Raw genomic sequence first — 24,566 nt, forward strand, 5'->3', positions numbered from 1 at the left:
GGTGCACTATGACATTCCGTTCCCTCGGAGGAGTGGAAGGAACCAGCAGAGTCCCAAACAGAGGAATGAAAACAGCAAAGCTGCTCCAGCAGGAAAGTTGAGCAGAAGCCACTGCACCCCGTTGACAAGTTCTCCTTACAGTGATGTGGAAGTGAGTAGTCACATAACAAAATGGGTGCTGTTTTCCTGACCTACTCATCTCACCATCTTCCATTACAAAAACAATGTTTTGTGGCTTATTATTAATTATTTTTCACTGTAGCTGTAGCTACAGGAACAATAAGAGTTTCCAGTGATTGCAGATTTAGTGCTTTGAGTCAAGTATGTTGTGCTGAGTGCATGAATCTCCGGAACTGTGCTCAGAAACAGGTGACTCTCCCAAATCCCAGCACAATTCAGTACCACAGAGAACAAAGAAACCAATGATTCACTCCTAAATGAATCAACAGGAAATTGCTGGGATGAAAAGAGAATAACAGAAAAATAGAACAATTTCTGTCTGAAACAGAAACAMAAGGCAAAATTGGGGAAAAGAGATAAACTGCCTATTTACTTACTTTTCTGCTTCTTTTTCTGTGTAATAAGAGTTGGTCTCATGAGAATTTCKACTAAAAGCTGTAAAAATAAGACAAAGAATTAAGGGAATAATCACTGAGATACAAATAACCAATTAATTTATCAGTGATAAACCCAAACCTGTCTCTGGTGAAGTCACAGAATTGAATAAATAAAGGCTCTACAATCAAACCCCCACTGGTGTCAAAAYCACACTGACAAATTATAGATGCATTTACTCCGGAGAAACAGTAAGAGCTGTACAAAGCAATCTCCCACTGGCAAATTTTAAAGAATTTCAGCCTGCAAAGAACGTAATTTCACATGCCTCCAGATAACAACAAGGAWGGTGATCACACATTTTTTTAAAATACGGAATCTCTGGCAATAATCTGCAAAGACATGTAAATTTTGCAAAGGCTTTCTCTGGATCCTTCTAGGCTTCAAATACATTTCAGATCCAGACATAACAGAGTTTAGCAGCTCCAGATTTTAACCAAAAAGCCACTGCTTGTGGACAGGAGCTGGTATGTGCATTTACATTTCTGTATCTAYTTAAGGAATGTAACAATCAGCTTTCCAAGGTTAGAACTGTGGTTCTGACTGATGTGGAACTGATCTTTAGTTGCTCTAGTCTATACCACTGATTTAGCTTAAAATATTTGAAAAAACAGCACTTTATTTAAAAATGAATGTTGGCTACCAAAATGAACTGATTATTTCTGCAAATACCCCTGGTTTTAAAATTCTGTTTAAAACTTTTAGCAGCAATGCAGGCATCACCCAGTCAATGCCAAYTTACCAGATATTCAAAGTTTACAACTTGCTATATTTGCTCTATCTTAACTTTACCCTTGTTTTAATGAACTACTGACCCAGACACAAAGAAAACCATGTGATATCACAGGAGGTCCCATTTTTGTCCCTGACAAATAAATAAATAGGCAACTTCAAAGAGGAATATACATTTTCCTGCAGTATTTGTAAGAGTAGCTGTAGCATCAATAGGGTAGAGRAAAATGATTGCAGTAAATGCACATCTCTTATTAATAGCTTGTGGTTTAGGAGGARAATGCACATCTCAAAGTTTGGGTTTTATAGATCTATGCAAAAATGCTTGCATTTTCTGCCTCTCACCAGAGGCAGAAGGAGCAGAAATGGAATGGGATTATATTCAGGTATGAAATCCATGAGGTTTGTACATCAATTCATGTGTTGGCAGTCTCAGGTCGTATTTTCCATGGATTCCCATAACGGGAGGAGACACCAAGGTGGTTTTGTTCTTCCTTGATATAAAGACTGTCAGAATCCAAAAATATTTTAACTATCACACACTGAAGTCTAGAGAGTACACTGCAAACTTGGTGTCCTTCAAAATTAGTCATGTTTCACAGYTTAAAATGCTGCAAAATAAAACCAGCACATGGCACACACAGCACCAGCAGATCAAACTTCTCCCATTTAAAATCCTAGAGGGTTTTGAAAACCCTCAAATCCAGGAGTTTTGAAAACACATRGCACTGGCTTCTGTCTTTGATCACATTAAACCCACTCCTATTAGCCAAATCTCTGAYTACAGCACCAGGTAATTACAGTGGACCTGGTATCAACATCTCCAGCCCAAGGGGAAAAAACCAACAAAGCRCAAACCGACACAACCCAACAAAACAACCTGTCTCCAACACACACAGATGCTGTGCATTATGCTAAAATAATTTCTACAGGAAGTACCACTATTTCCCTTTAAAAACTAGGGAACTTTAGGATATTTTCATAGTGTTCTCATTTGTTTGGGTAGCTCAAGGCTTTTGCCCTCAACTGACAGCAACAACTAAACCAGTGCTCATTTCAAAACAACATGAAGAGCAGCTTTATTTAAGTAAAAGCAAGCTAAGTGTAACRAGAAATAAACAACAAAATCTGTTTAGTTAAACTAAATAAAAAGAGAGTGTCAGTTAGTTCACTGGAAAATACAAATCATACATTGCTAATGAAAGCCAGGCCAGAGTCAGGCACCATAAAACTGAGCAAATAGCTGTTTGTGCAATGTAGAATTAAAGCAAATAAACAAAATGATAAATTGCCTGAATGTCCACAGAAACCTTCTAGCTCKGTTTAAAAAACTTTTCCATAGATGAAGCAATAAGCAGAGACAACCTGGCTAAGAGAGAGCCCTGGTGTGCTTAAGCTGCCACAGATCCCCCAGTGTTAAGTGAAATTTTCACTGTTCCAGTGCCAAYTGTGTTATTTTATCTCACAACTAGGAATCATTTGAAAACTGTTTTCATTCAGAACTAAAAGTGTCATCTTTTTTAAGGTAAAAACACAATGGCTAGACAAATAGACAGGTATTCTATATCATGTAAGAGAAAAACGCCTCACTTTGGATGTAACACCTTGAAAAATATACCCTTTTCATGTTTTGATTAACAGAAAGAGACAAAATTCTAATGCTTAACATCAAATTGGTAAAGTCAGTCTGTAGCTTGAATTTAGAAGCTTCAAAAACCTCATTGAAGAGATTTCTCAATGGGATGATAGTCATGCAGATCTTTTGATGTTGTTGAAAAAACAAACTTACATCGACTCCTCCAAACAAGTCAAATGTGTATGTGTTTGGGAAACTGGACTCTTGAGCAGCTTTTCTGTCTTCTGTGACATAAACCATGGCTTCCATYGAAAGGAGTGGAGAAATTTCCTGCAAGTAGGAAAAAAATTAGATGGTTCAGAAAGAAAACTGTTTATCAGTATAAACACAATTATCTTCTCCTGTCTGTGTGATCCACTGACTAATCATTACCTGAATCCCCAACTCTTACCTCCCAGGCAATTTCTGACAGATACCATCATGCAGACAGCTTCAAAAATTAACAGAATATGATCACAGAAGACTTTAAAGAAAGCCACAACAAAATTATGCCAAGCTTTAGGATGAAGAGTACAGCCAGTACCTTTAGGATGCTTTGGCACTGRGAGAAGTCGCTGTTTGGGTGGCTGTGCTCATACAGTTTCTGCAACAATAAGGGGATCCCATTCCATTTTGCCTGCTTGTCTCTTTCCTTCAACAAGGCCTCTGTGATCTGCAACGAAGGAAAAATGTAATTCCCATGYGTYAAATGCTTCATCACCAGGRAAGTAYCACCTTCCTGCAAAAAGCTCACAAAATCCAGCACTTGTTTCCATGCAATTTATCCAGGGCACGTAGCTGCAAAATTTTACATATGCAAAGTATCTTAAGCARGACAGGGCTTAGAGCAGATGTCATTTAGAGTACACACTCTCATTCTGTATCTTTATATTGATTGAGTATTTAAAAATGGGAACACATTAGTCTCTAAACAATTCCATTAGCAGAACTCCAATTGACAGGTCAGTGAAGGAGGAAATGGGTGCCCTGCCACTCAAATTACACTGGTCTAAGTTGTAGAATGCTGAGGATGGAAGGGCTTCATTACTTGATGCATTCAGCTAGAAAGGAGTATTTCCTCAGCCAAGWCCCTGAAGTCATTACTGGTCACAGCAATGACCTAAACCATGAAGATTTACATGCAGAAACCTATCAAAAATACAGAAAAAAATTCCCTCATAGTCTTGAGCTGGTTTTAAGTGGAGATCATCAGCTAAATCCATACAACACTGGCATTATCCTGAGAAACAGGCTGCAACCACAGAAAAACACACCTTGGCATTTGCTACTATAGTTATCCAAACTTCCTTCAATTTTCCTCCTTCTCCCCAAAGATTAAAAAAAAACCTCAATATTCATTACTGCATTTTACACCTGGAAAAAAAAAGAAGTAGCAATACAAGATATTCTAAAATATTCTGCTTAGAATCCACAGAAGAAGTTTTGAAGCCTGAATACTTCCAGGTTATCGCGAGCAAAACCTGTCCCTCCCACCTGCTAACATCTTTCTTTTTATTGTTTCAGCCAAGATATTGTTCTCAGACACAGCTCAGTGCATAATTCCAAAGGGCCATTCAATTCCTGATTAGACAATTATATGCAAATATACTCTAATCTCTGAGAATTTAACCCTCTTCTCTGCTTGTTATACAGGAAGACGAGAAAACGGATGCAAGCTGAGAACTCAGCCTGGCAATGTAGCTAATGTGGATCCTCACCCTCTCTGTACGATTCCCAGATACCCAGGATTCTTTTCCTGATGAAATACCTAAATTTGTAGGTGAATAAGAACTTCAAGGGTCTTGAAGTACCAGCTTTTCTTGCYACAAGCAGTGATTGAAGCAGCATGAGCAAACCTGGGATAGAAAAAGCACTGCAGTTTTAACATTTCTTTGGATTCTGATTTCTGAATCAAAGGAATCAACCAGCACTGCTGGAGAATGACAGTTTCCTTCTGAGATGGAGAAATGGCAAAGGACAAAATGTCTTCTCATCATYTGGACTCGGGTCAGCTTCTTGGACCTCACAGATTTCCATTTCTCCTTCGGATACTGAGCACGGACTGAACCAAAGGAGCTCTACCACCGCCCCATCCCAGGTGTGGGAGGAGTACAAACCCCACAGGCGGTGGGAGGAACAGGATTAATGGCTGGGTAAAGTGCAAAGAACACACAGCAAAATGCCAGGGAAAGAGTCCAACTCTCTGGCTCCAGCTGATGTGGAAGATACCACAGGCAGAGATGACGCGCAYGGGCTGCAATCTCAGGTTCCAGTMGCACAGAGCAGAATTCAGCACTTAATGCTCTCACGGAAGGCCAAAAACTTTTAATTAACATTAAAACCTTGTGCTGGGTCTAACACCACATTGTTAATCACACATATGTGTGTCTTAGTTTGGAGCAGAATCCATCTGATCCATCTCCACTCCCATTTCTGTACTAGCAGGGCTTCCTCTCCCTCCCCCAGGCTCTGACAGGCAGCCACAGGAAACTTGCAGAACTGAAATTCTGAAAGAGTGAAGCAAATGTTTCCTTGCTCTCATCATCCTTTCATTGCTTTCAAAGGAAAAAAAATAATAATAACAAAAAMGAGGTTTTCTTTCTATTGATTTAACACATCTTTAGTTTCACTGCAAGCTCTGGCTTGTGGTCCTTGCTCTGTATTTGAGGTTACCCTGGCTCTGGATATTTCCATTGTGGCTGGGTGGTATTTGCCAATGCAAAGATTCTGGATTCTGTGAAGGGATTAAAATTCAATCAGACTTTACAGCGCTGTCTTTCCTCACACCATTTTGGTTAAAAACTGCATCTCTTGTTTTCTGTAACAAGAAAGCAGCTAGTCAATGTTTTTCATTTATAMGCAAAATTGGTTTTCTTTTTGGGCAAATTTTATTAAACTGCCATCATAATCAGCACTGGATCTTTTGGGGGTCCTTTCCTCTGTGAAATGTTTTGGTCTCATTCAAGCAGGCAAAGTGCAATCCAGCACTGATTTTCTTCTTTCACTGAAATGCTCTTGATAAAATACCTAAAATCTTGTACACAAAACTTGAGAAGTTAGGCATTTTCTAGCAAGGAGAGGCTGTAGCAACCAGGCTGGGAGAGGCATCCATTAAAATCCAGGAGCTTGCCAAGTGCTGGCAGCTGGGTTTGGAATTGTCAYGCCTTACTGGTGTTAGGACACGACAGAACAAGGATCCATTACTGGGAAAACCAAAGCAGCAGCATCAAAGCCTCCCTAAGACCCAGCAAACCAAACTGGTACAAACACTGGACTCCACATGGTCGCTTTCCCGGATGCTGAAATACATCCAGCTCTGGCTCACAGAGAAAACCAGGGATAGCAGACTGGGGCTCTCCAGAGCAGTTACATTCYAGGCAGACCCCTGAAAACACAGCAGCACACAGCAGCTCCTCCAGAGCTCCCAAGCTATGTCCCAGTCCAAATCTGTCCGAGACAATCCTGGTTTTACACTTGTGGTTTCCTGATGCTGTTTCCCAGCCAGGGAGCACCACCTCACCTTTTTAGGAACATCCATGTTCCCCTGCTCCAGCTGTGAAAAGAGGATTTGCTGCAAGGGCAATCAAAGCCCTCGGAGAGGATTTAAATGCAGAGATAAAAATGTGCCATCAGMCCATCCATGACTATAAGGTAGAGCAGAGTGAACGGTTTTCTCCTTAGAGGCTCCCAACAAACTGGAGCCCAGGATTTTCCAGGAGATTACTACAAGGACTGTTAACTACCACAGGAACACTTTACAACTACATAATTTAAATAACTTTTGTGCATAATTTTCCTTGGAAGTATGCAAAAGGCTGAACAAGCCACTGCATACAACTCTAAGTATTTCTTTCTAATCGTTTTGTGTTTGAAATACTTTCAAAAACAATAGAATAAGAATAGAATATTCTAAGCAACGAGAGACCCACAGGGATCATCCAGTCCAACTCCCAGCCTTGCAYAGACACCCCAACAATCCCACCCTGAGCATCCCTGAGAGCAGTGTCCAAACACTMCTGGAGCTCTGGCAGCCTCAGGGCCATGCCCATTTCCTCAGAAGCCTGGTCAGTGCCCAGCACCCTCTGGGGGAAGAACCTTTTCTTAATATCCAACCTAAACCTGACCTGACAGTATTCAATTACTCAATGATAAAATAAATAATTATGAATAATACGTAAATCTTCATGAAGTTATACATTAGTATTTGCTTTAATCCATGTCTTGATGAGTTTAGCTTCCCCTTGGAAGCTTCCCTTCCCCCTCCCCTTTGCTCATCTTCCAGGCACAGCCTCYYCAGCAGCACAGGAGCAGCACTTCCCCCTGCTGTATCCATGCCCTGCCACGTGCTCAGCACCGCCTTATCAGCATTGCCAAAACATTTCTTACTGCCCTGAGATCTCCTGGAGCTGAAGCTGCTCCCAAAACTCGTCCCCCTTTCAGTGAGGGCTTTCCTTCCCACCTGTGTTCCTGCACTGTGACAATTTTCCTTGCCCTACAAAGCAAAGCTCTGATTTTCCTATCCTGACCTCCACACCTCTGCTGAGCTGTGATCAGCGACATCTCTCTGTGTCTTCTCAAAACTGCCAACAAACTGAAGGCCCAGGGGTGCGTGACAGCAGCAGAAATACCTACAGTTAATCTTCCCCTTCACTCTCCAGAGCAGGGCCAACAATTTCCTGATAAAATTTTGTCTCTACTTCACGTTTTACCTTTCAAACATTTCACTGTCTTGCTGGGCACTCGCTACAGGAGGGCATTTGCTGTCATCTTTCAGCAAGCAAAAGCAGTGACTCAGGTGTCCAGGCATCCTTCACAGCMCTGAAGGATTCCTGCTGTGACAGACTTCACAGCTATGACACATCACTTAGAAGGTTTTTTAATTCCATTTCTCAYTGCAGCCATACATTAAGACTGGGAATTCTTTTAAGAAAGGCAGAATTTCCATTCTTGGTATTTTCCATGACCACTCCTGAAGAATATATTCAAATGTCCTCAAAGTTTAAAAGGAAACAGGCACAAGATTATGGATCTCCACAACAAGATACAAGCACATGGTCTCTGTGTATTTTTAATAAAATTGAAGCCTTTCCATATCCTTTCCTCCAAGCCTTTTAGGCTGTACTTATTTAAAAAAAAAACAGGAAACTAATATTTGTGCAATTAAATACTTCATTTTCCTCTAAACAGTAATAACTTAGGAAATCATCTCTGACAGACTGCCAAGAGAATGATTATTCAGGATTTTGGGGAGTGCCCCACCTTCCCAGCTCTTTACTGCCTTTTCTTTTCCAGTCACTAAAAGCCATCCATCAGCCTGGCTWAGCTGTCTCAATCGTCACAGAAGTTTTCCCACAAAAGCCTGTAACCAAGGTGAATGACCCCACAAGTTTTGATTTTAACACAACAGTTTCTGCAGGAACACAAGTGCTGGCCCATGGAGCGATTCTGGAAAGCATTCCAAGGGAGAAGCTGAGAACTGAGGCCCTGCAGCTCCGAGGCAGAACAGACTGTGGTCAGTCACCAGCTGAGCTCTCATCAAACACAACGCACAGCCCCATAAATTTTATTCGTAAAAGGAAACTCTGCTGGGAGAAGTCCATGTAAGAGCACCTATGTCCAGYCTCTTTCCAGCTCCTTGATGCCTCAAGTGCAGATCATGATTCCCTTAACTGCTGTTTCTCCATCTTCCCCAGCCCTGGATGGGGCCTCTCATCCCTTCTCCTGCCAACCCAAAAACCAGGCATGAACCCAGGGACACACTGTCCTAGGATAAAACAYGACATAGCTTCCAGCCAGGCCTAACCATTCCCACAACTCCCAGACTACAGYTCTACTCACTGGAACAGGAAGAGCTGATCTACCAAGACAGGAATATGTCTCCCAAATCTCAAATCCTCACATCACTTCCAAGAGCAAGACAATTCCAACACAGACCTTTGACACCAGCACCTCTCCAAACCTACTGCAGGATCTACCAGATCAGAACAGAGGTGATCTTACTCTCAGAGAAAAATAAATCCACTAGTGTGTAAAAATTGTATTAACTTCTCAGTGATTTACCTTTCCTTGGAACTGCCTAAGTTTCTTCTTTAGTTCATTTTGAAAGAAAACAAAATCTGTAGGCCTATCTAAGAAAAAGCAGAGGAATAAGGAAGGAATATCACATCTACACATCTATTTTTCTTCTCACTCATCTTCAGCCCTACAAAAAAAAATAAGACTATTTAAGTCCAACAGAATCACTTTTGGATAATTTCTAGTGCATGGCAGAGCTCTAGTYCTGTTACATAATAAAAGCACGTCCAGGCTTTCCAACACTCACTCACTGTCCTCCCCTGAAGAGGCCTAAGCCTGCTAACACCCACACAATTAGAGCTACTCAAGTGGATTATATTCACGTGAATGTTGTTTTGTTGGTGCTGTTGTAAGGAGGAAACAAAAAACTGACTTGAAAATAAAATCTTTTCCCAGAGTTAGGAAGCTGCTCCTGCTGATAACCTGCAATGGGAGGAGATGGAAATCTGGATGTCTGAGGAAGAAAATGTTTTCCTTSCACAGAGCTTTTTTTAGAGTGGATAGTGACGATCATGCTAAAGGAAGTGTCTATTCCTAGGGATAGCAAAGCATGAAATACAGCTGGAAAAATGGACTCTTTTTTTTCCATTCTGATTGTTTCAGCTAAGCCTTGGCAATGCCGTGAGGGTGAGAGCAGTGCTGACGCTCAGCTCTTGGGACTGTACCAGGAACACGTTAGTTTGCCAGTAAATCCCTGGTTAGTCCATTACTGCACTGCTCTGTCTACTGGGATTCCCAGAGCTGCACCTAAATATCTTCTGGTTTCATGCCATATCCATGTTGTTCACAGCTGGCTTGCAGCAGATGAAGTGTGTACCCTCTTGCTAAGGGGATTTGAGCTTGATCAGCTGAGCCAGAGTGCTCTTGGCCTTGAAGGAACAGCAGCACAAACCCTTGTCAAGTGCCTGTGACACATGGAGAGGGGAACACACCAGGCCACTCACAACCAATATTCTTCCTTATTGGAAAATGTGTCACTTCTGGGAAGTTGTTCTGTGCTGGTTCACCAGCAGCAAAGCCCCTTGCGCTGGCTCTGTGCTCAGGGCAGGGCAAACCCTGAAGCAAGGTTATGCAATCTGATACCAGCACTGAGGCTTGTGTCCAGGGCAGCAGCTGATGCCAGCAATATGGATAAATCAGATAGAGGAACAAATAACAGCAGTATCTACTGAAATCTGCTTTAGCTAATCAACTTCTTATCACAGAMTCATTTAGACTGGGAAAGACCTCCAAGAGCAGAGTCCAAGCTGTGCCTGATCCCCACCTTGTYGCCCAGCCCAGAGCACTGAGTGCCACATCMAGGCCTTCCTTGGACACCTCCAGGGATGGAGACATCACCACGTCCCTGGGCAGCCCTTTCCAATGTCTAACAACTCTTTCCACGAATAAATTCTTCTACATGTCCAACCTGWACCTCCCCTGGTGCAGCTTGAGGACATTTTCTCCCATCCTGTCCCTAGTTCCCTGGGAGCACWGCCCAATCCTCACCTGKCTGCACCCYCCTGTCAGGGAGTTGTCRAGAGCCACAAGTTGCCCTGGAGTCTCCTGTTCTCAAAGCTRAGCCCCTACACTCCCTCAGAYACTCCTCATACRACTGACKCTCCRGCTCTGCTGCCCTTCTCTGAATAATTTATTATTAATAATGAAGCAAGACACCRACTGGCAAGGAAGCTGTGGCTCTGGGTAAGTGAGCACAGCAGGAACACACAAGGATCCAGATTTCAGAGCCTCAGCTGGCCTCAAAACTGCCAGATATTCAAGGGGCTGTTGCTGTCAAAAAAGCTTTTATGTCCCTGTAGGATCAGAGTGATAAACTTTCAAATGCAGGCCTGTCAACAGTGATCTTTCCCAGCTCACAGATAAGCCCCTACTTTCCTCATACAAAAATGGCTCTTGAGATCACCTAAGAATAGTACACAAAGCTTTGTTTAGGGATAAATGCCATTACTGTCCATGGCAGGCACCCCAGCGAGGAACTGTGTTCCCCARTCTCCCAGGATCAATATCTTGAGAAGGGTTTCCCCTCCTCACAAGACACTAGCAGTGCAGTCCAGACAGCACATGATCCAAAACATCCTTCCAAAAGACAGATAGAAAASCTTCAAGGACACTCTCATGATTTGCTCTAGACCCCAACACAGCAGCTGACCTGATCGAAGGCTTTTCAGGAGCAGAAATGTAAGCAAGAGCTCCCACGCTGCCACTGAGGAGTCAACCGCAGGAAAACTGGGAATGTTTTGTTAAAAAATAGAACTTGGGAAAAAAAAAAGCAGCCAAAACTGCCTCGTGCTTCTTTAAAAGTTACATCAAAGTGTTTTATATTTAGATCGTCTACAAACCAAATACTGCTTCAAGGTAAAAGTACAGAGACATGTAATTTATGAAGTTCAAAATCATTCAGGGAGTTGTTATTCCCCCTGCCTTATTCCAAATGAATCACAGAATGGTTTGGATTGGGAGGGACCTTAAAACTCATCCAGTTCCACCCCCCAGCAWTGGGCAGGGACACCTTCCACTGTCCCAGGCTGCTCCMAGCCCCGTCCARCCTGGCCTTGGGCACTGCCAGGGATCCAGGGGCAGCCACAGCTTCTCTGGGCACCCTGTGCCAGGGCCTCATCACCCTCMCAGGGAACAATTCCTTCCCAATATCCCATCTAACCCTGCCATCTGGCAGTGGGAAGCCATTCCTCCTTGTCCTGTCCCTCCATGCTCTTAMACAAAATGATTTAAAATATCCTCCCACAGCATTTATCAATCGYTGGGAGCTCTATGTGTCCAAGCTTTAACTCTCAGGACAACACAGGAATGTCASAATTTTTCAAGCAAAACAAAACAAAACCCCAGCAACAAAAACTCCACCACAATCTTGGGCATTATAAAGAYGATGCAACCAGCAAAGTTTCCTTGATTATTGCAAAAGCTTAAAAGCCCAAAATCAAAACAGTACTACTGAATTTTTCAAGCAAACCAAAGCCCAGAGGTGGAAGCACCATTCTAGATAACACAGGTGAAAAAGGTTGGTGCAGGTTTCCCTGATTGAAATTGCAGTCACTGAGAAAGAAAGTGTATGAAAGAAAAGAGTGCAGAGGTGGACAGGTAAAGCAGTGAGACCAAGTTTGTCCATGTGCCACAGGAAATACACTTCTAAAACAATCCCAAGGAAGTAACTTCCTTACAAAGAGTCAATAAAGGATTATGTTCATGCAAATTACTGGCTCTTCTTAAGGATTAACCAAACTATTATCTGAGGAAGCAGCAAAATAAGGACAAAAGAGCTATAAAAAAGATCACCTGCTCTTTTACCTCTCTGCTACAGAACCAGGTACAGTCATTCAAGATGAACCAATCTTSTCTTAGTAATTGCTCAGAATCCTTGTTAATCAAGGAAAATGCTGGTGTCTGCACTAATAAACTCAAGAAATGTCGTTTTTTATTCCATCTGACCTTTCTTAAGATATTTCAGTTCAATAAATCACCACCTGAATGCAAATTCTTTATCACGTTTCATTTTCCAAGTTTTTGCACAATTCTGCATTTAATCTGCAAGATAAATGCCAATTATTCTCCATAAAAAGAAATTAATAGTCCATATCCGGGGGCAGCTTCCCAAAAAAAGCWAACATCAGCACACCACAGGCACAGGCCCGGGTTAAGGAGCTGCTTTCAGTCCTTGGGATTTCCCAGCATCAKCAGCTGGGAAAGATGACAAATAAGAAACGGACCCGGACCAGTTCCTCATAAAACTACCTGCGTTACAGAGCTAAAATGTCTCCTAAACCCTAACACCACGAGGCTGCCTTTGTCCAGGAAATAYGTTTAAATTTCGATGCTGCATTGTTACAGTCCCAGGCAGAGCTTCCTTTCTTTGCAGGGAAGGCCACACCGASCGAAGAGGCGGAGAAGGGCTCGGCAAACGCCTGTGCTGCTCCTTGCTGCTCCTCCAGCCCAACTGCGGCCGGGGAGGMGGCACACGGAGCACGAGGGCACCGGGACATCCTTGTGCCGCCCCGCGCCATGCCGCCCCTCCACCACCGGGGCACAGCCCGAGCACCTCCGGGGAGCTCCGGAGCGCCGAGCCCGGGCTGGGAGCGGCCGTTCTCCCCAAGCAGGCCCCGCTAGGCCAGCGGGGCTCTCCCCGGCCGCGCAGCTCCGCGAGAAGCCCGGGCGGGATGCGCTGCCCCCCTGGCCCCAAACCCCACGGGCGCCCCGGGCCCTCCCCGATCCTCCCGCACCCCCCTCCCCCAGGCCGGCCCGGCTGCCACGGGCGGCCCGCAGCGCGTTACCTGCGCCCCGCGGGTCAGCCCGCGCCCGCTGAGCTGCCCGTGCCGCAGCTGCGCCAGAATGTTGGTGGTCGCGGCGCGGGCCCCGCCGGTGCCGCTGCCGGTGCCGCTGCCGGGCCCGGTGCCGCCCCCCGCCACGGCCGCCATGGCCTCCGCGCTGGGGACACAAACAGCGAACCCTCCCCTCAGCCCGCTCCGCCCTGTGCGCAGCCGCGGCGAAACCGCGCCAGGCCAACATGGCGGCCGGAAGGGACAGCGCCGCTGGGAGGGCGGGCTGAGGGACCGAGGGGTGGACACGGCGGGTGCTCGGCACTGCTGCTCCCCGCGCTTCTTCCTCCCCTGGGCCCCGCTTCATTGCCATCGGGATACCTTTATTGCCATCGGGATGCCTTCATCTCCCTCAGCAAGGCCCAGCCACACAGTTCACCGTTTAAAGAGAGGCTCACCGAGAACTCCTATCACGGTTTGTTTTTGTTAAAATAAAGGCTTGGTAAGATGGAACAACACTGGGACAAGGCAGAGTTGAGGCTGTCCTGTGTTGTTCTGAGTCACCCACCCCACAGCACTGATSTRAGATGAGCTCTGTTGRTCAGAGCATGGTGCTCATAACACYGAAGTTRTGGATTCAATCCCTGTGTGGGCCATTGGCTTAGARTTGGACTCGATCATCCTTGTGGATCACTTTCAGAAGAGTCTGTGAATCTTTAATTRAGACCCATCTAATTATTCACAGTAGCCACGGACAAATGAGCTCTCAGCTCCAACTGTGCTAAGAAACCTCATCTCCCAAGGCCATGGCCCCTTGGTTCTGCCACGGGAGGTTTTTGTATGAGGGTACCAAAATGCCCTGGTCAGGAGGGATCTACCTGAGTTGAGGTTCTGCCCCTGCCCTGTTATGTCCTTTATTGTTTCTTTTACCTCACAGGTGGGACAATGCAGAGAGCGATTCCAGACCTGACCCAGCACTGGGCAAAGCTKTTGGAGGTCTGGGGTTTGTTTTCTGCAGGTTAAACAATGAATATCGTGTGAGATGTGAATAGCTGGACAATAAAGATAACCTGTGGTGACAACAAGGAGCCACTAATGAACTCCATTGTCCAACACTGCCTGGTTTAGGGTTCTCCTAAAAGAACTCTCAGCACTGAGCTCAGAGCACCTCTCAGTACAGCTGCAAGTGCTGTATCAATGCAGAATTCCTGGTCAGCAGCTGTCCCCCTGCCATGGGAAAGGACAGAACTAAAACCTCAGTAGGTTGCCAATCCTTCCAATATGCCTGTCTCTCTTAACCATAGTTCATTCACAACTGCAAGAGGATTTCTACCCTGAAGGGCAAAACACAGATTTTATTTAACTTTACAGCACTAGTAGAGGTCAAAACAACAAAAAAATTACTTTCTCAAGGCAACCACACACCAGCACAGACTGGGCACTGGTCCAGTTGTATTTAAGTATTTCCTTGTCCACAGGGATTTATTTATCCTGTACCTCCAGCCCACTCAAATGACTGTAAGCTGGGTGCAGCTTGCTCCAGACTGCTCACTTTCCAGCAAGCCTCCAATTTTGGTGTCCCCTTTAAAAAGAAAATATCTTGGTCCACCCTTTCTGGTCACTGCACACATCTGTTGCAAAGACACTAATAATGYATTTAAAGGTTTAGATTTGCCAAGTCAGCTGAACACTGAGAGGTTCATGAACATCTGTTCAGCTGCCTCCTGCACCAAGGCAGAGCTGCAATTTCAGCCTGGACAGAGCTCTCTTYCAAGCCTTGTGCACAGCTCATGTTCAGTGCAGCTGGGCACCCCAGGGGTGGCTGCAGTGACTCAGGTACAGTGAAATAAATGGCCAAAGGGAAGTTAAAAAGAAGGAAATTTCAAGATAAGCATCTTAGATTCTTTAGAAAGCAAGCAAGCAACACTGCAGAGTCAATCAAACATTTCCTAGTACACCCTACACCTCAGTATTGGCTGGACATTTACTAAAGTGGTGGTTTTCAGGCATGAGGTACCGACCCACACTGATCTGAAATAGGAGGACCGAGCATTTTCTCATGTTCTAAGTGCTCTGCTCCCCCTGTGCCCAACACACCTACCAGAGCTACAAATCTGAGCCTCCACCTCAAAAYAAACAGGTTTACTCCAGTGGCCAGCAATTTTTCAACATGAAGCACMTGTTTATAAAGTGGCCAAAGATAAAAGAAGGAGCACAGAGTTGTAGTAAAGCTACAGTTAATTCCTGCTTGTCCCCTTATGACGGGGAACCACTCAGGCTCATTTTTACAGAGCAAAGTAAGCTGGGGACTCTCTGTAAGCCTGTAAAACTCACAAAATGCAATAAAAAGGGTGCATTTAACACGTAGACCTTTCTTTCTCTTTTTGGTATTCACACAGCCAAGTACTTTGAGATCAGCAGCTCAGCAGCATCAACAGCTGGTACCTGAGCCAAGGCTTATGAAGGAGCAGTAGCAGAATTTAATGAGAAGTTGTTTCACTTCATAATACAATTCACATTGTGAGGTACCACTGTTTCCATTATGAAAATATAAAAATATATTCCCAGAACCTGAAACAAGTTAAATAATTTAAACTGATGATGCAAACAGTATCAGGTGTTATCTAGGAAGACCTGTCCCAGTACTGCAAGCTTGGAGTTAAAAGAYTGACTGGGGCAACTCAGGAGGGAGTGTGAGCTTTTCTTAGAGTTTCTMTTCTCTCCAGCTTTCTCTGAAGAGGCATCTTTGGGGTCTTTTGCATGTTCCCCTTCAGCGTGGTCAGAAGCTCTTTTTAAAGTGAATTTCTTTGTTTTTTTCCGTGAGTAGAATTCCCTCATCAAGTCTTCCACCTCCCACTGCTCCTCCTTGCGCTTCCTACAGCAGTGCAGGGCAGCAGGGTCGATGGGATGAGCCTCGGTGTTGAAGATGTACCCTCCAGCATTCAACACACATTCCCCATAAGGTGTGACCACCACATCAAAGTCTGAGCCATCATTGTGGATGAAGTTGTCTGGGTCAAACAGCAGGTACAAGTATTTGACTGTTTCAGCCAAAAAGAAGGATTCCATGCGATTATCCAGCCTGTGGTCCCTCAAGTCTTTGATCTACAGGAGAAGAAATACAGTGGGTTACTGTTACATCATCCAATGAGTTATGACCTTAGGGGCAGAAATAAAACCAATTTGGAATTTATTTCAGTTAAACAGCACAGTATTGACACCAACTTAGCCTGGATCTTATCCCAGAATGATTTGGGTAGGAAGAGACCTTAAAGCCCATCTCATTCCATACCCTGGGCAGGGACACCTTCCACTATCCCAGGCTGCTCCAAACCCCACCTAACATGGCCTTGGACACTCCCAGGGGTCCAGGGGCAGCCACAGCTTCTCTGGGCACCCTGTACCAGGGCCTCACCACCCACATAGGGAAGAATTTCTTCCTAACATCTAAACTTGTCCTCAGTTCAGTCTGGGCAAGAAGAGGAGCTTCCCATCATTTCCCCCACTAAAGAAAAAAAAATCATCAGGCTTTTACTTACYTATTCCCAATATTTATAAAGAGTTTTTTATAAAATAGAGCTTGATTGAATGTTTGGAATCCTCTATTAAATGACTTTTGACAAATTGCTCACTGCACTGATCATGTTTTTGATCACATTTTCAAGACATAGCGGGAAAACAGAATCACACACTTGGCAGGAGGAGCCTTCCTGCTCAACTCAAATGACTACTAGAGAAGCACGAGAAACTTGTGGTGCTTTCCCAGGTTTTGGACACTGTGCAACAGCCCATGGCATAATTTGACCCACTGTGAGGGAAGCTATGACCAGAAACATGACCAGCAGTTAACAGAGCAGCTTCACCAAGAAATAGAAGGGGCTTGTTGGCAAAATGTCATGTTTTGCCTGAAGCGATCACCTGACTCAGTAACAAAAACATCACTCAGGAGAACACCTTCTGAAAGCTGATTTTTAGCAGCTGACATGGCAGATGATTTAGCACTCACAGTTGCAAACCCACAGTCCACCTTGCTGATTTTCTCTATGGATTCCACGGCGTCTCTCCCCAGCTCCAGGAGCGTGGGGTCTCTGGTGGCACGGTACAGATACATYGCGCTCTCAATCAGCTCTGCAAAACACCCAAACATTTGCCAGCACAAAGATTACCACACCATACACACAGGGAAGATGAGATATTCCTTGAGTTAATTTAAAAATACTTCAGGATGATCAGGTGAACAGCCTGGCTTGCCTTGTATTTCCTCAGGCTCCAAGCACAGTTTTGTTTTTCCCTCTAAGCAGCCTCTCAGGTAAAAGTGACTAATGCTGCCTCCCACATTCAGTAGGAGGGGAGCAAGAGACAAAAAGATTAATACTCAGTTGTCAAAGTTAAAAAAAGCGCTTCTGGAAAGGATTACAAGCAAGAAATTCAACCCTCAAAATACAGTTTTTAAATAATACAGTGGAAATACTCTATGAAGATAACATAAGCACCGTGCTGTGTTTASTTACTAAAGAAACAGTGTAATACCTATAATAGTTAATGCTGATGAGTATTTTGTAGATTTGTCCAGTGTGGATGTCATCTGAACACTCAGACCAGAAGGAAATTAATTATTCTTATATTTACAAAGTTTTATGGACCCAATAATCAGATTGAGTTTTTTTTGGTCAGTCGTAAAAACTAGAAAAAAGTATGTTTTCATTATAGTATCACAGACAATAGTGAATCCCTCCTGGATGTTGAGCTTTACTAGTGCAACTAGAATGAGTTTATTTCTGGAACTCAGCAGAACTGGAGCAGTCTATTCATACTCACTTTCACTTCCTAAATTTAAAGGACATGAGCAGTCCCTTTAACATTTCACGGGACTGAAACACCCCATGCCAGACAATCTAACACTTAAACATGTCAAATCCCACTGAGCAAAATTCATTAATAGGCCACCTTCCTGTAGCAACACTGAGGTTTGCTTCCTGTTTCCTTCCTGTCTTTGTGAGTGSGGGAAAATGGAATGTGCAGCTTTGACTCTGAAAATCCCTGCCAAAATCCATGCAGGAACTGAGTCACAACAAAACTGGGGAGAGAACTGTGGAGGGCAGGTGTTGCTCTAATTTGATCTCCCCACCAGAGCTAAAGTAGGAGTGCACAACCCTTTTAATTTCAGTTGTGTTTACCAGGCCTGAGTGGATATCCTTCTCTTTTGTCCACCGTGTATCCCTGGGGAATGTTGTAGAACTCGGGCAGGCCCCCAAACTGCTTCCAGACCGTGTAATAGTTGAGGAAGGTCCGCATGGCATTATCTACATCCCCAATGAGGCTCTGAGAGACAGGAAACAATTAGCAAAGACATGTGGGTGTGAAGGAAGGAATTGATGCAATAACACTCCTAAAGGCAAAGAAATAGCCAGTGACAGAAATGGGTATTTCATCAGCTCTGAATGGTGTAACTGATACTGGGACATGATGCTTAAGAACAGCTAAGACTGAAAATGCTACTTTTCTACTGGATCACATTCCTACACCTGAAATATTATGAAGTCTCTGATTTTTTTTCAAAGAAGGCTGTGTTTCTTCAGTCAAATGTTTAATCAATCACAGCATCCAGTCTCTTAGTGTGGAAAACAAAGTCTCAGTCCAAACATGAAGACTGATGAGAAAGCAACGCTCTCCATGTGAAAAAATTCATTCAAACAAAACATTTGTGAGGGGATAGAAAAAGAGGTGTGAGACTCTTTCCTTACACTCCCTTCTGGATTATGGGACCACTGTCAGTGGAATTTGCCACAAAAAAACCTGCTCTCCCATGGTGCTGAATGGCAGACTTTTTTTATAGACTGTAGATAAAGATCAACATTTTCTTCATCATCATCTTTTATAGGCTCAGGCTACTGTAGATTTCACCAGATATCAAACTTTCAAACCTGCACAGATGAGGGTTATATTTGTAACTTTTTATTGAAGACAAAGCCCTGATAGATGAACAGAGCCACCAGATGCTGCTGGTATGACAGCTCTTACCTGCAGGCCTGGCCAATAGGCCTCCAGGGACTGGAACACAGGCATGGACACTGTTCCTTTGTACATCTGGACCCACAGGTACCAGTCATCAAACTTAGTGTAATTTTTGATAGCTTTGTTATATTCTGTAAAGAAACAGATGGTAGATAAGCCAACAACATAAAAATCTTATTTTTAAGTATAAGAGAAGTCGCTTTCTCACTTCAGCCATATTAAATGACTTCTCAGGGCGCTCACTTTGGTAAATCTGTTATCACAGACTGTTCAAAAGTGTTACACCAAAGGCTTCAGAAACCATCTTGGATGTGCCCCATTAGATCCTTCATCTCCTCTTGTCACAGCTTTTTACAGGGGCAGCCAAGGAGGCATTACTGGGCCCCTTCATGAAGAAAACAAACCACTCACCTAAAAACATGGACATCAGCTCCTTGTCCTGCAGGAGGATGGCTCCTTTCACCAGGTATTCAAAGTAGGAGTCCACCCCTGCCCCAATCCCAGCATCCTGGGCCACCCACTTGGCAGTTATCACATCAATGTGGTTCCCCACCTGGAAGGAGTGAAAGAGAAGGAGAGAGGAGTTAAAGTAGCACAAGAAATCCTGGTCCTTTATTCAGACCATCAGTTTCATAGGCATTCAATGTCCATTCCAACCAGCATTTTCTCCATTACAGGACACATTTATCAGCACCAGAGAAACAAAAACTGTAGAAAACACAACTTTTATGCTTTTATATAAACTGTAGAAAAAACAATTTTTGTGCTGCTAATGTATTTTATATGTATAATAAACATTTTATGCTTCCAATATCAACACTTCACTGGCCAAACCCACACACTCYAATGCTACTGCAAAAATGCACAATTTCAACATGAAGTGTCTTGTCCTAATTCTGATCTTTCAAGAGTACAGAAACATGGACAGATGCAGATACAGAGATGGAGACCAAGAATGTCCAAGGTACAAGAGGTGTCATGTTAATATTTAAATAGATGCTGGCACTCTTGAGCCTATGAACAAACCCAGCTGATGGAGAGTAAAATATGCAATCATGTCTTTCTTAGCAAACATGAAAAACATCCAGTACTGATTGAGGATTTGAGTTATAAACCAAAAAAAAGCAAATCCCAGAGAAAAGAAAGGGAAACATATCTTCATACAGCCTGTGAATAACTTGTGGCAATAAACACAGGGTATGAATAAATCTGTTTCACTTCACATATGCAACACCAGGAGTTTGAAGAGGCTAAAAAAAGCAGCAGTAGAAAGGTCCAGGAGACAGCGAAGATGGAGATAACACTCCCAGATATTCCTGAAAGCCCAGAGCTGTACAGGCTGGTAATATCTCAGAGCACTTGGCATGCTCTTGTTCTCTTCCCTAGGCCTTTGTCCCACCAGCCATCAGACAGACCTTTCATTTAATCTGCTCCAGCTGCTGGCACAAAAGCTGCAGCACCCAGCAGGAGGCATTTGTCTGCCAGCCACATCTGGTGTGGGCCAGAACAATGGGACAATGTTGGGCTGCTGCAGGAAARCAGAGATGGATGCTGCAGGTGTTCAGAAACAATGTCAAACACGAGGCTTCAGCTCAGTTATGAGCACTGGGGTTATTTATCTAATTCTGTCTCCTCTCTGTTGACGCTTTTTTGTGCCTGAAATTGCATCCATGAAACTACCCAAAAAGCAGCCCAGCACATTCCAAGACTATTCCTCACTCACCAGTCCAATATCTGAACGATTTTTCCACAGTGCCTTCAAAGCCTTCCTGGCAACGTCCTCGAACACYGGGTCACCAGTAAGGTGGCTCAGGGTGGCAAACTCCACTATAAATGTGCCAATTCCAGCAGTACAGGTGACTGGGGTCTCCCCAGGGTTTACCCCRTGCAGCAGGTTCACTGTGCCATAGGGCATCCCAGTTGGGGTCTGGAAAGCTGAAACACAGAATTTTTGRATCACAGAAGTGCTCAGAGTTGTGTTTAACAGATCTCAAGCAAACATGTGCCTCACATCGCACTGCACACGGACAGAACTGGGTCTGGAGTAACTGCAGTCAGTGCAAAGAATAAAATGAGAAGTGGAATGTGATCCTGGGAGGGGCAGAGTGGGTATCCCATGGCACACACAGTCCTGGGAAGGTCCTGGGATTCTGTTCCAGCTTGCCAGAGCAGCAGACTRCATTGTCACTGTTTATGACAGCACAGACAGGGCACTCACTAAACACACTGGACAGCAAAGGGCACCACTGAGGCCGTGATCCCTCCTTGGGTGCACACAAGGGAACAGTGCCATGCCACGAGGGCAGCCAGCCCAGCTGCAGCCCACAAAGAGCAGATAAGGCAGCACCTGCTTGTCTTTACAAGCTGCTGGCTCACAGCCTTTATTTATTATTTATATTAAATATATTTTCCCTCACCAAGCAACAAATACACTGCACAGGCAGCACTTGGCATGCACCTGTACAACCACACTTTCCCTGCAAACTGAACTTGCACAGAGCTCAGGGAACACAGGGTTGGYTCAGGAGCTGGCACATCAAGCAGTGCAGCTCCCGTCACATCCAGCAGCCACCAGGTGGCCCCCAGCACAGTGACACGGAGCAGACAGGAGCTCACCTGGCAGCAGTTTGCGAGCTGCTTCCTCAGCCATCCTCAGGAGAGGCCCCGAGCAGGGCCAGCCCGCTTCGACTTCAACTCCAGCCTTCCTGGAGAGCAGGTGAGCAGAGAGAAGCCCCCCCACCACTGCAAGGACACGTCAGAATCCATTACAACACGTGGGGAGGAATGACATCTCACACCAGTTATACCCRTCTTCATCAGAGGCACAGTTTGGGGCAAAGAAAAGGCACAGTTTGGGGATGAGATGGCTCATCCTTACAAGCATAATTCAAATGGCACAAAAGAAGAGAGATTGGTTTCTTCCTGGTTGTCTGCAGGGCAGCAGAAATGTGTTGAAGTGACAGGACAAGGAGTGATGGGTTCAAAGTGCCAGAGGGCAGGGCTAGATGGGACATTGGGTAGGAATTGTCCCCAGTGAGGGTAGTGAGGCCCTGGCACAGGGTGCCCAGAGAAGCTGTGGCTGCCCCTGGATCCCTGGCAGTGTCCAAGGCCAGGCTGGACGGGGCTGGGAGCAGCCTGGGACAGTGGAAGGTGTCCCTGCCCATGGCAGGGGCATGGAATGGATGATCTTTAAGGTCCTTTCCCACCCAAAACACTCTCAGATTCCATKATATATTTCTTATGACTAGGAAGAGTCAAAAATTTTCATGTGACTAACAGAGGTTGTGAGTTATGAGCCGTATTTAGCTAACATAAATATATTAGCTAATATTAGTTATTTCACAGGTTTGTCTATGGTCACATAACAAMCACAGAGAAATGACGCTGCTGCAAAAATTGGCACAACAATATTTGATAGGACAAACAAGAAAAGCATAATTAACAGTTTTGTGCCCTGACAGTGCTTTTTATTTGGAGGGCACTGAAGCCGTCAGGCATTCAACCAGGTACAAGACTCCAAAGGCCTTTGTGATTTTCAAGAAAAAAAAAGATTAATCCTAAAAATAATAATCTCTATTTCAAAACAGTATGTGAAAGAAAACAGGATACAATCTCTACTGCTTCAGTGGGAAACGCATTTATTCCAAAGCTGAAAACCTTGCACCAGAATACTGAAAGTGCCACGTCTACTTCTGCTTGTGTTGAGGCAGGAAGCAAAAAGGGATGTGCAAAAACTGAAAGGAAGTGACGTTTGTTTGGGATTTTCCTCTCTGTTTACTTGCCCTGTTGCTTTGCATCCCAAATTCCCTCTGACCAGCACCCCACAGTTCTACAGTTCTGAGACTTGTTCAGGAAGGAAACCCAACACAAACCTCACAGAAAAACCCAACTCACCTCGAATGTTTGTTTCAAAGACAGATGCGTTGACATCAATATCGAAGTCCACCCCCTCCTGCAGCACGCTGACAACTCGCTGGAACTCAGAAACATTTCCCAAGATCTGCATGGGAGCAGGACAACAGGGAGCCAGGCTTAGAGTTCATGGGAAAAYAAAGAGCAGTTTCATGTTTGATGCTAATTTGAATTTGGTTTTACTATTTTGGGAAATCACAATCACAGATAGTACTAAAACACTGACTGACAGTTTCATCTTGTTTCAAAATGCTTTCTTCGCATAGGTTATGTCTTTTTTTCAGAGGATGCCAGGAAAGGGGAGCTGTCAACTGCCTCCCAGAGGTGATGGAAAGGGAAATGCAAAGCTCCTGGGTCAATGAATAACTGACTTTTGGCACCATCGTGTAAAATCCAGGTGTACAGGTGTCTGACAGGGGCTGCAAGCACACAGGGCTGGCTCCTACTCACCAACAGGGTGTCCAGGGCGTCGATCAGGGTCAGGGAGAAGCTGCGGAGGAGGGAAGGGAGGTGAGACCGGGCGGAGTGGGGCCCATCCCCATCTCCATCCCATCACAACCCTTACCTGCCCCAGGTGTCCTGTCCATCGCACGTCAGCGGCCGCAGCTCATCGTAGGGGAAGGCGCTCTCCAGGTAGTGCTCGTAGGCGTGGTAGAACATGGCGCGCACCCGCTCCCTGCGGCACAAGCASGGCGCGCTCAGCCCCGGCCCGGACGGGCCCCGCACCGCCCGCTCCGTACTCACCGGTAGGAAGCCACGTCCAGCCCGCGGCCGGCCGCGCCGGTGCCCGCCGGGAGCCGCAGCGCCCAGAGGCACAGCAGCGGGCCGAGGATGCGCAGCATGGCCGCGACGGGGCCCCGCATGGCCGGGTCCCCTCACAGGGTCCCCTCACGGAACCCCTCACCGGGACGCGCTCCCCGCTCCCGCCCTGTCCCCCGTCCCAGAGCGCCCACCGGAGCCGCCCCGCCTCTGGCCCCGCCCCGCCGGTCCTACCAGCCAATGGGAGCTCCCTCTGCCGCCACAGCCCCGCCCCGCCGTGCCCACCAGCCAATGAAAGCGGCCTTCACCGTCACAGCCCCGCCCCACCGTGCCCACCAGCCAATAGAAGCGGCCTTCTCCTCAGCCCCGCGGCGCCCTCTATCCAATGGGAGAGACATCCACCACCGCGGCCCCGCCCCTCCCACCAGCCAATGGGAGAGGCGAGCGCTCGGCGCACGCGCTGGCGGAAGCGGGGCCGTATCCGGGGCGGTGCGGGATGCGCGCCAGGAGCGGGGATGCTTTGGGGGGGTTTTAGGGTCTTGCTGCCGCCTCGGAGGGGCTGTGAGGCTCTGCCT

The 24,566-nt window shown here is 45.4% G+C and overlaps 2 protein-coding genes across 2 annotated transcripts in view; both read right to left on the reverse strand.

The window, feature by feature from the left end:
- Positions 1 to 13,500, reverse strand: part of TRPC4AP (transient receptor potential cation channel subfamily C member 4 associated protein) — a 34,236-nt gene extending 20,736 nt beyond the window's left edge. The window contains exons 1-4 of the mRNA XM_057383016.1: positions 13,321 to 13,500; positions 3,507 to 3,635; positions 3,137 to 3,253; positions 558 to 615 (exon numbers count right to left, since the gene is read on the reverse strand). Of these exons, the coding sequence (XP_057238999.1) occupies positions 558 to 615; positions 3,137 to 3,253; positions 3,507 to 3,635; positions 13,321 to 13,464 (448 nt within the window). The 5' untranslated portion in view covers positions 13,465 to 13,500. The remainder of the gene's footprint in view (positions 1 to 557; positions 616 to 3,136; positions 3,254 to 3,506; positions 3,636 to 13,320) is intronic.
- A 1,128-nt stretch (positions 13,501 to 14,628) lies between these two features.
- On the reverse strand, positions 14,629 to 24,171 carry EDEM2 (ER degradation enhancing alpha-mannosidase like protein 2). The gene is made up of 11 exons (XM_057383017.1): positions 23,977 to 24,171; positions 23,798 to 23,908; positions 23,683 to 23,722; positions 23,215 to 23,320; positions 21,937 to 22,062; positions 21,044 to 21,255; positions 19,732 to 19,873; positions 19,327 to 19,451; positions 18,483 to 18,627; positions 17,312 to 17,433; positions 14,629 to 16,410 (listed from the first exon to the last, which is right to left on the reverse strand). Exons 1-11 carry the CDS (start codon positions 24,093 to 24,095, stop codon positions 15,919 to 15,921), a joined length of 1,740 nt encoding a protein of 579 aa, XP_057239000.1. The 5' UTR covers positions 24,096 to 24,171; the 3' UTR covers positions 14,629 to 15,918.
- Positions 24,172 to 24,566: the final 395 nt, after the last annotated feature.

The sequence above is a fragment of the Malurus melanocephalus genome, unplaced genomic scaffold (genome assembly GCF_030028575.1).
Source record: "Malurus melanocephalus ecotype Western Australia unplaced genomic scaffold, MMel_1.1 scaffold_602, whole genome shotgun sequence".
Taxonomy (NCBI): domain Eukaryota; kingdom Metazoa; phylum Chordata; class Aves; order Passeriformes; family Maluridae; genus Malurus; species Malurus melanocephalus.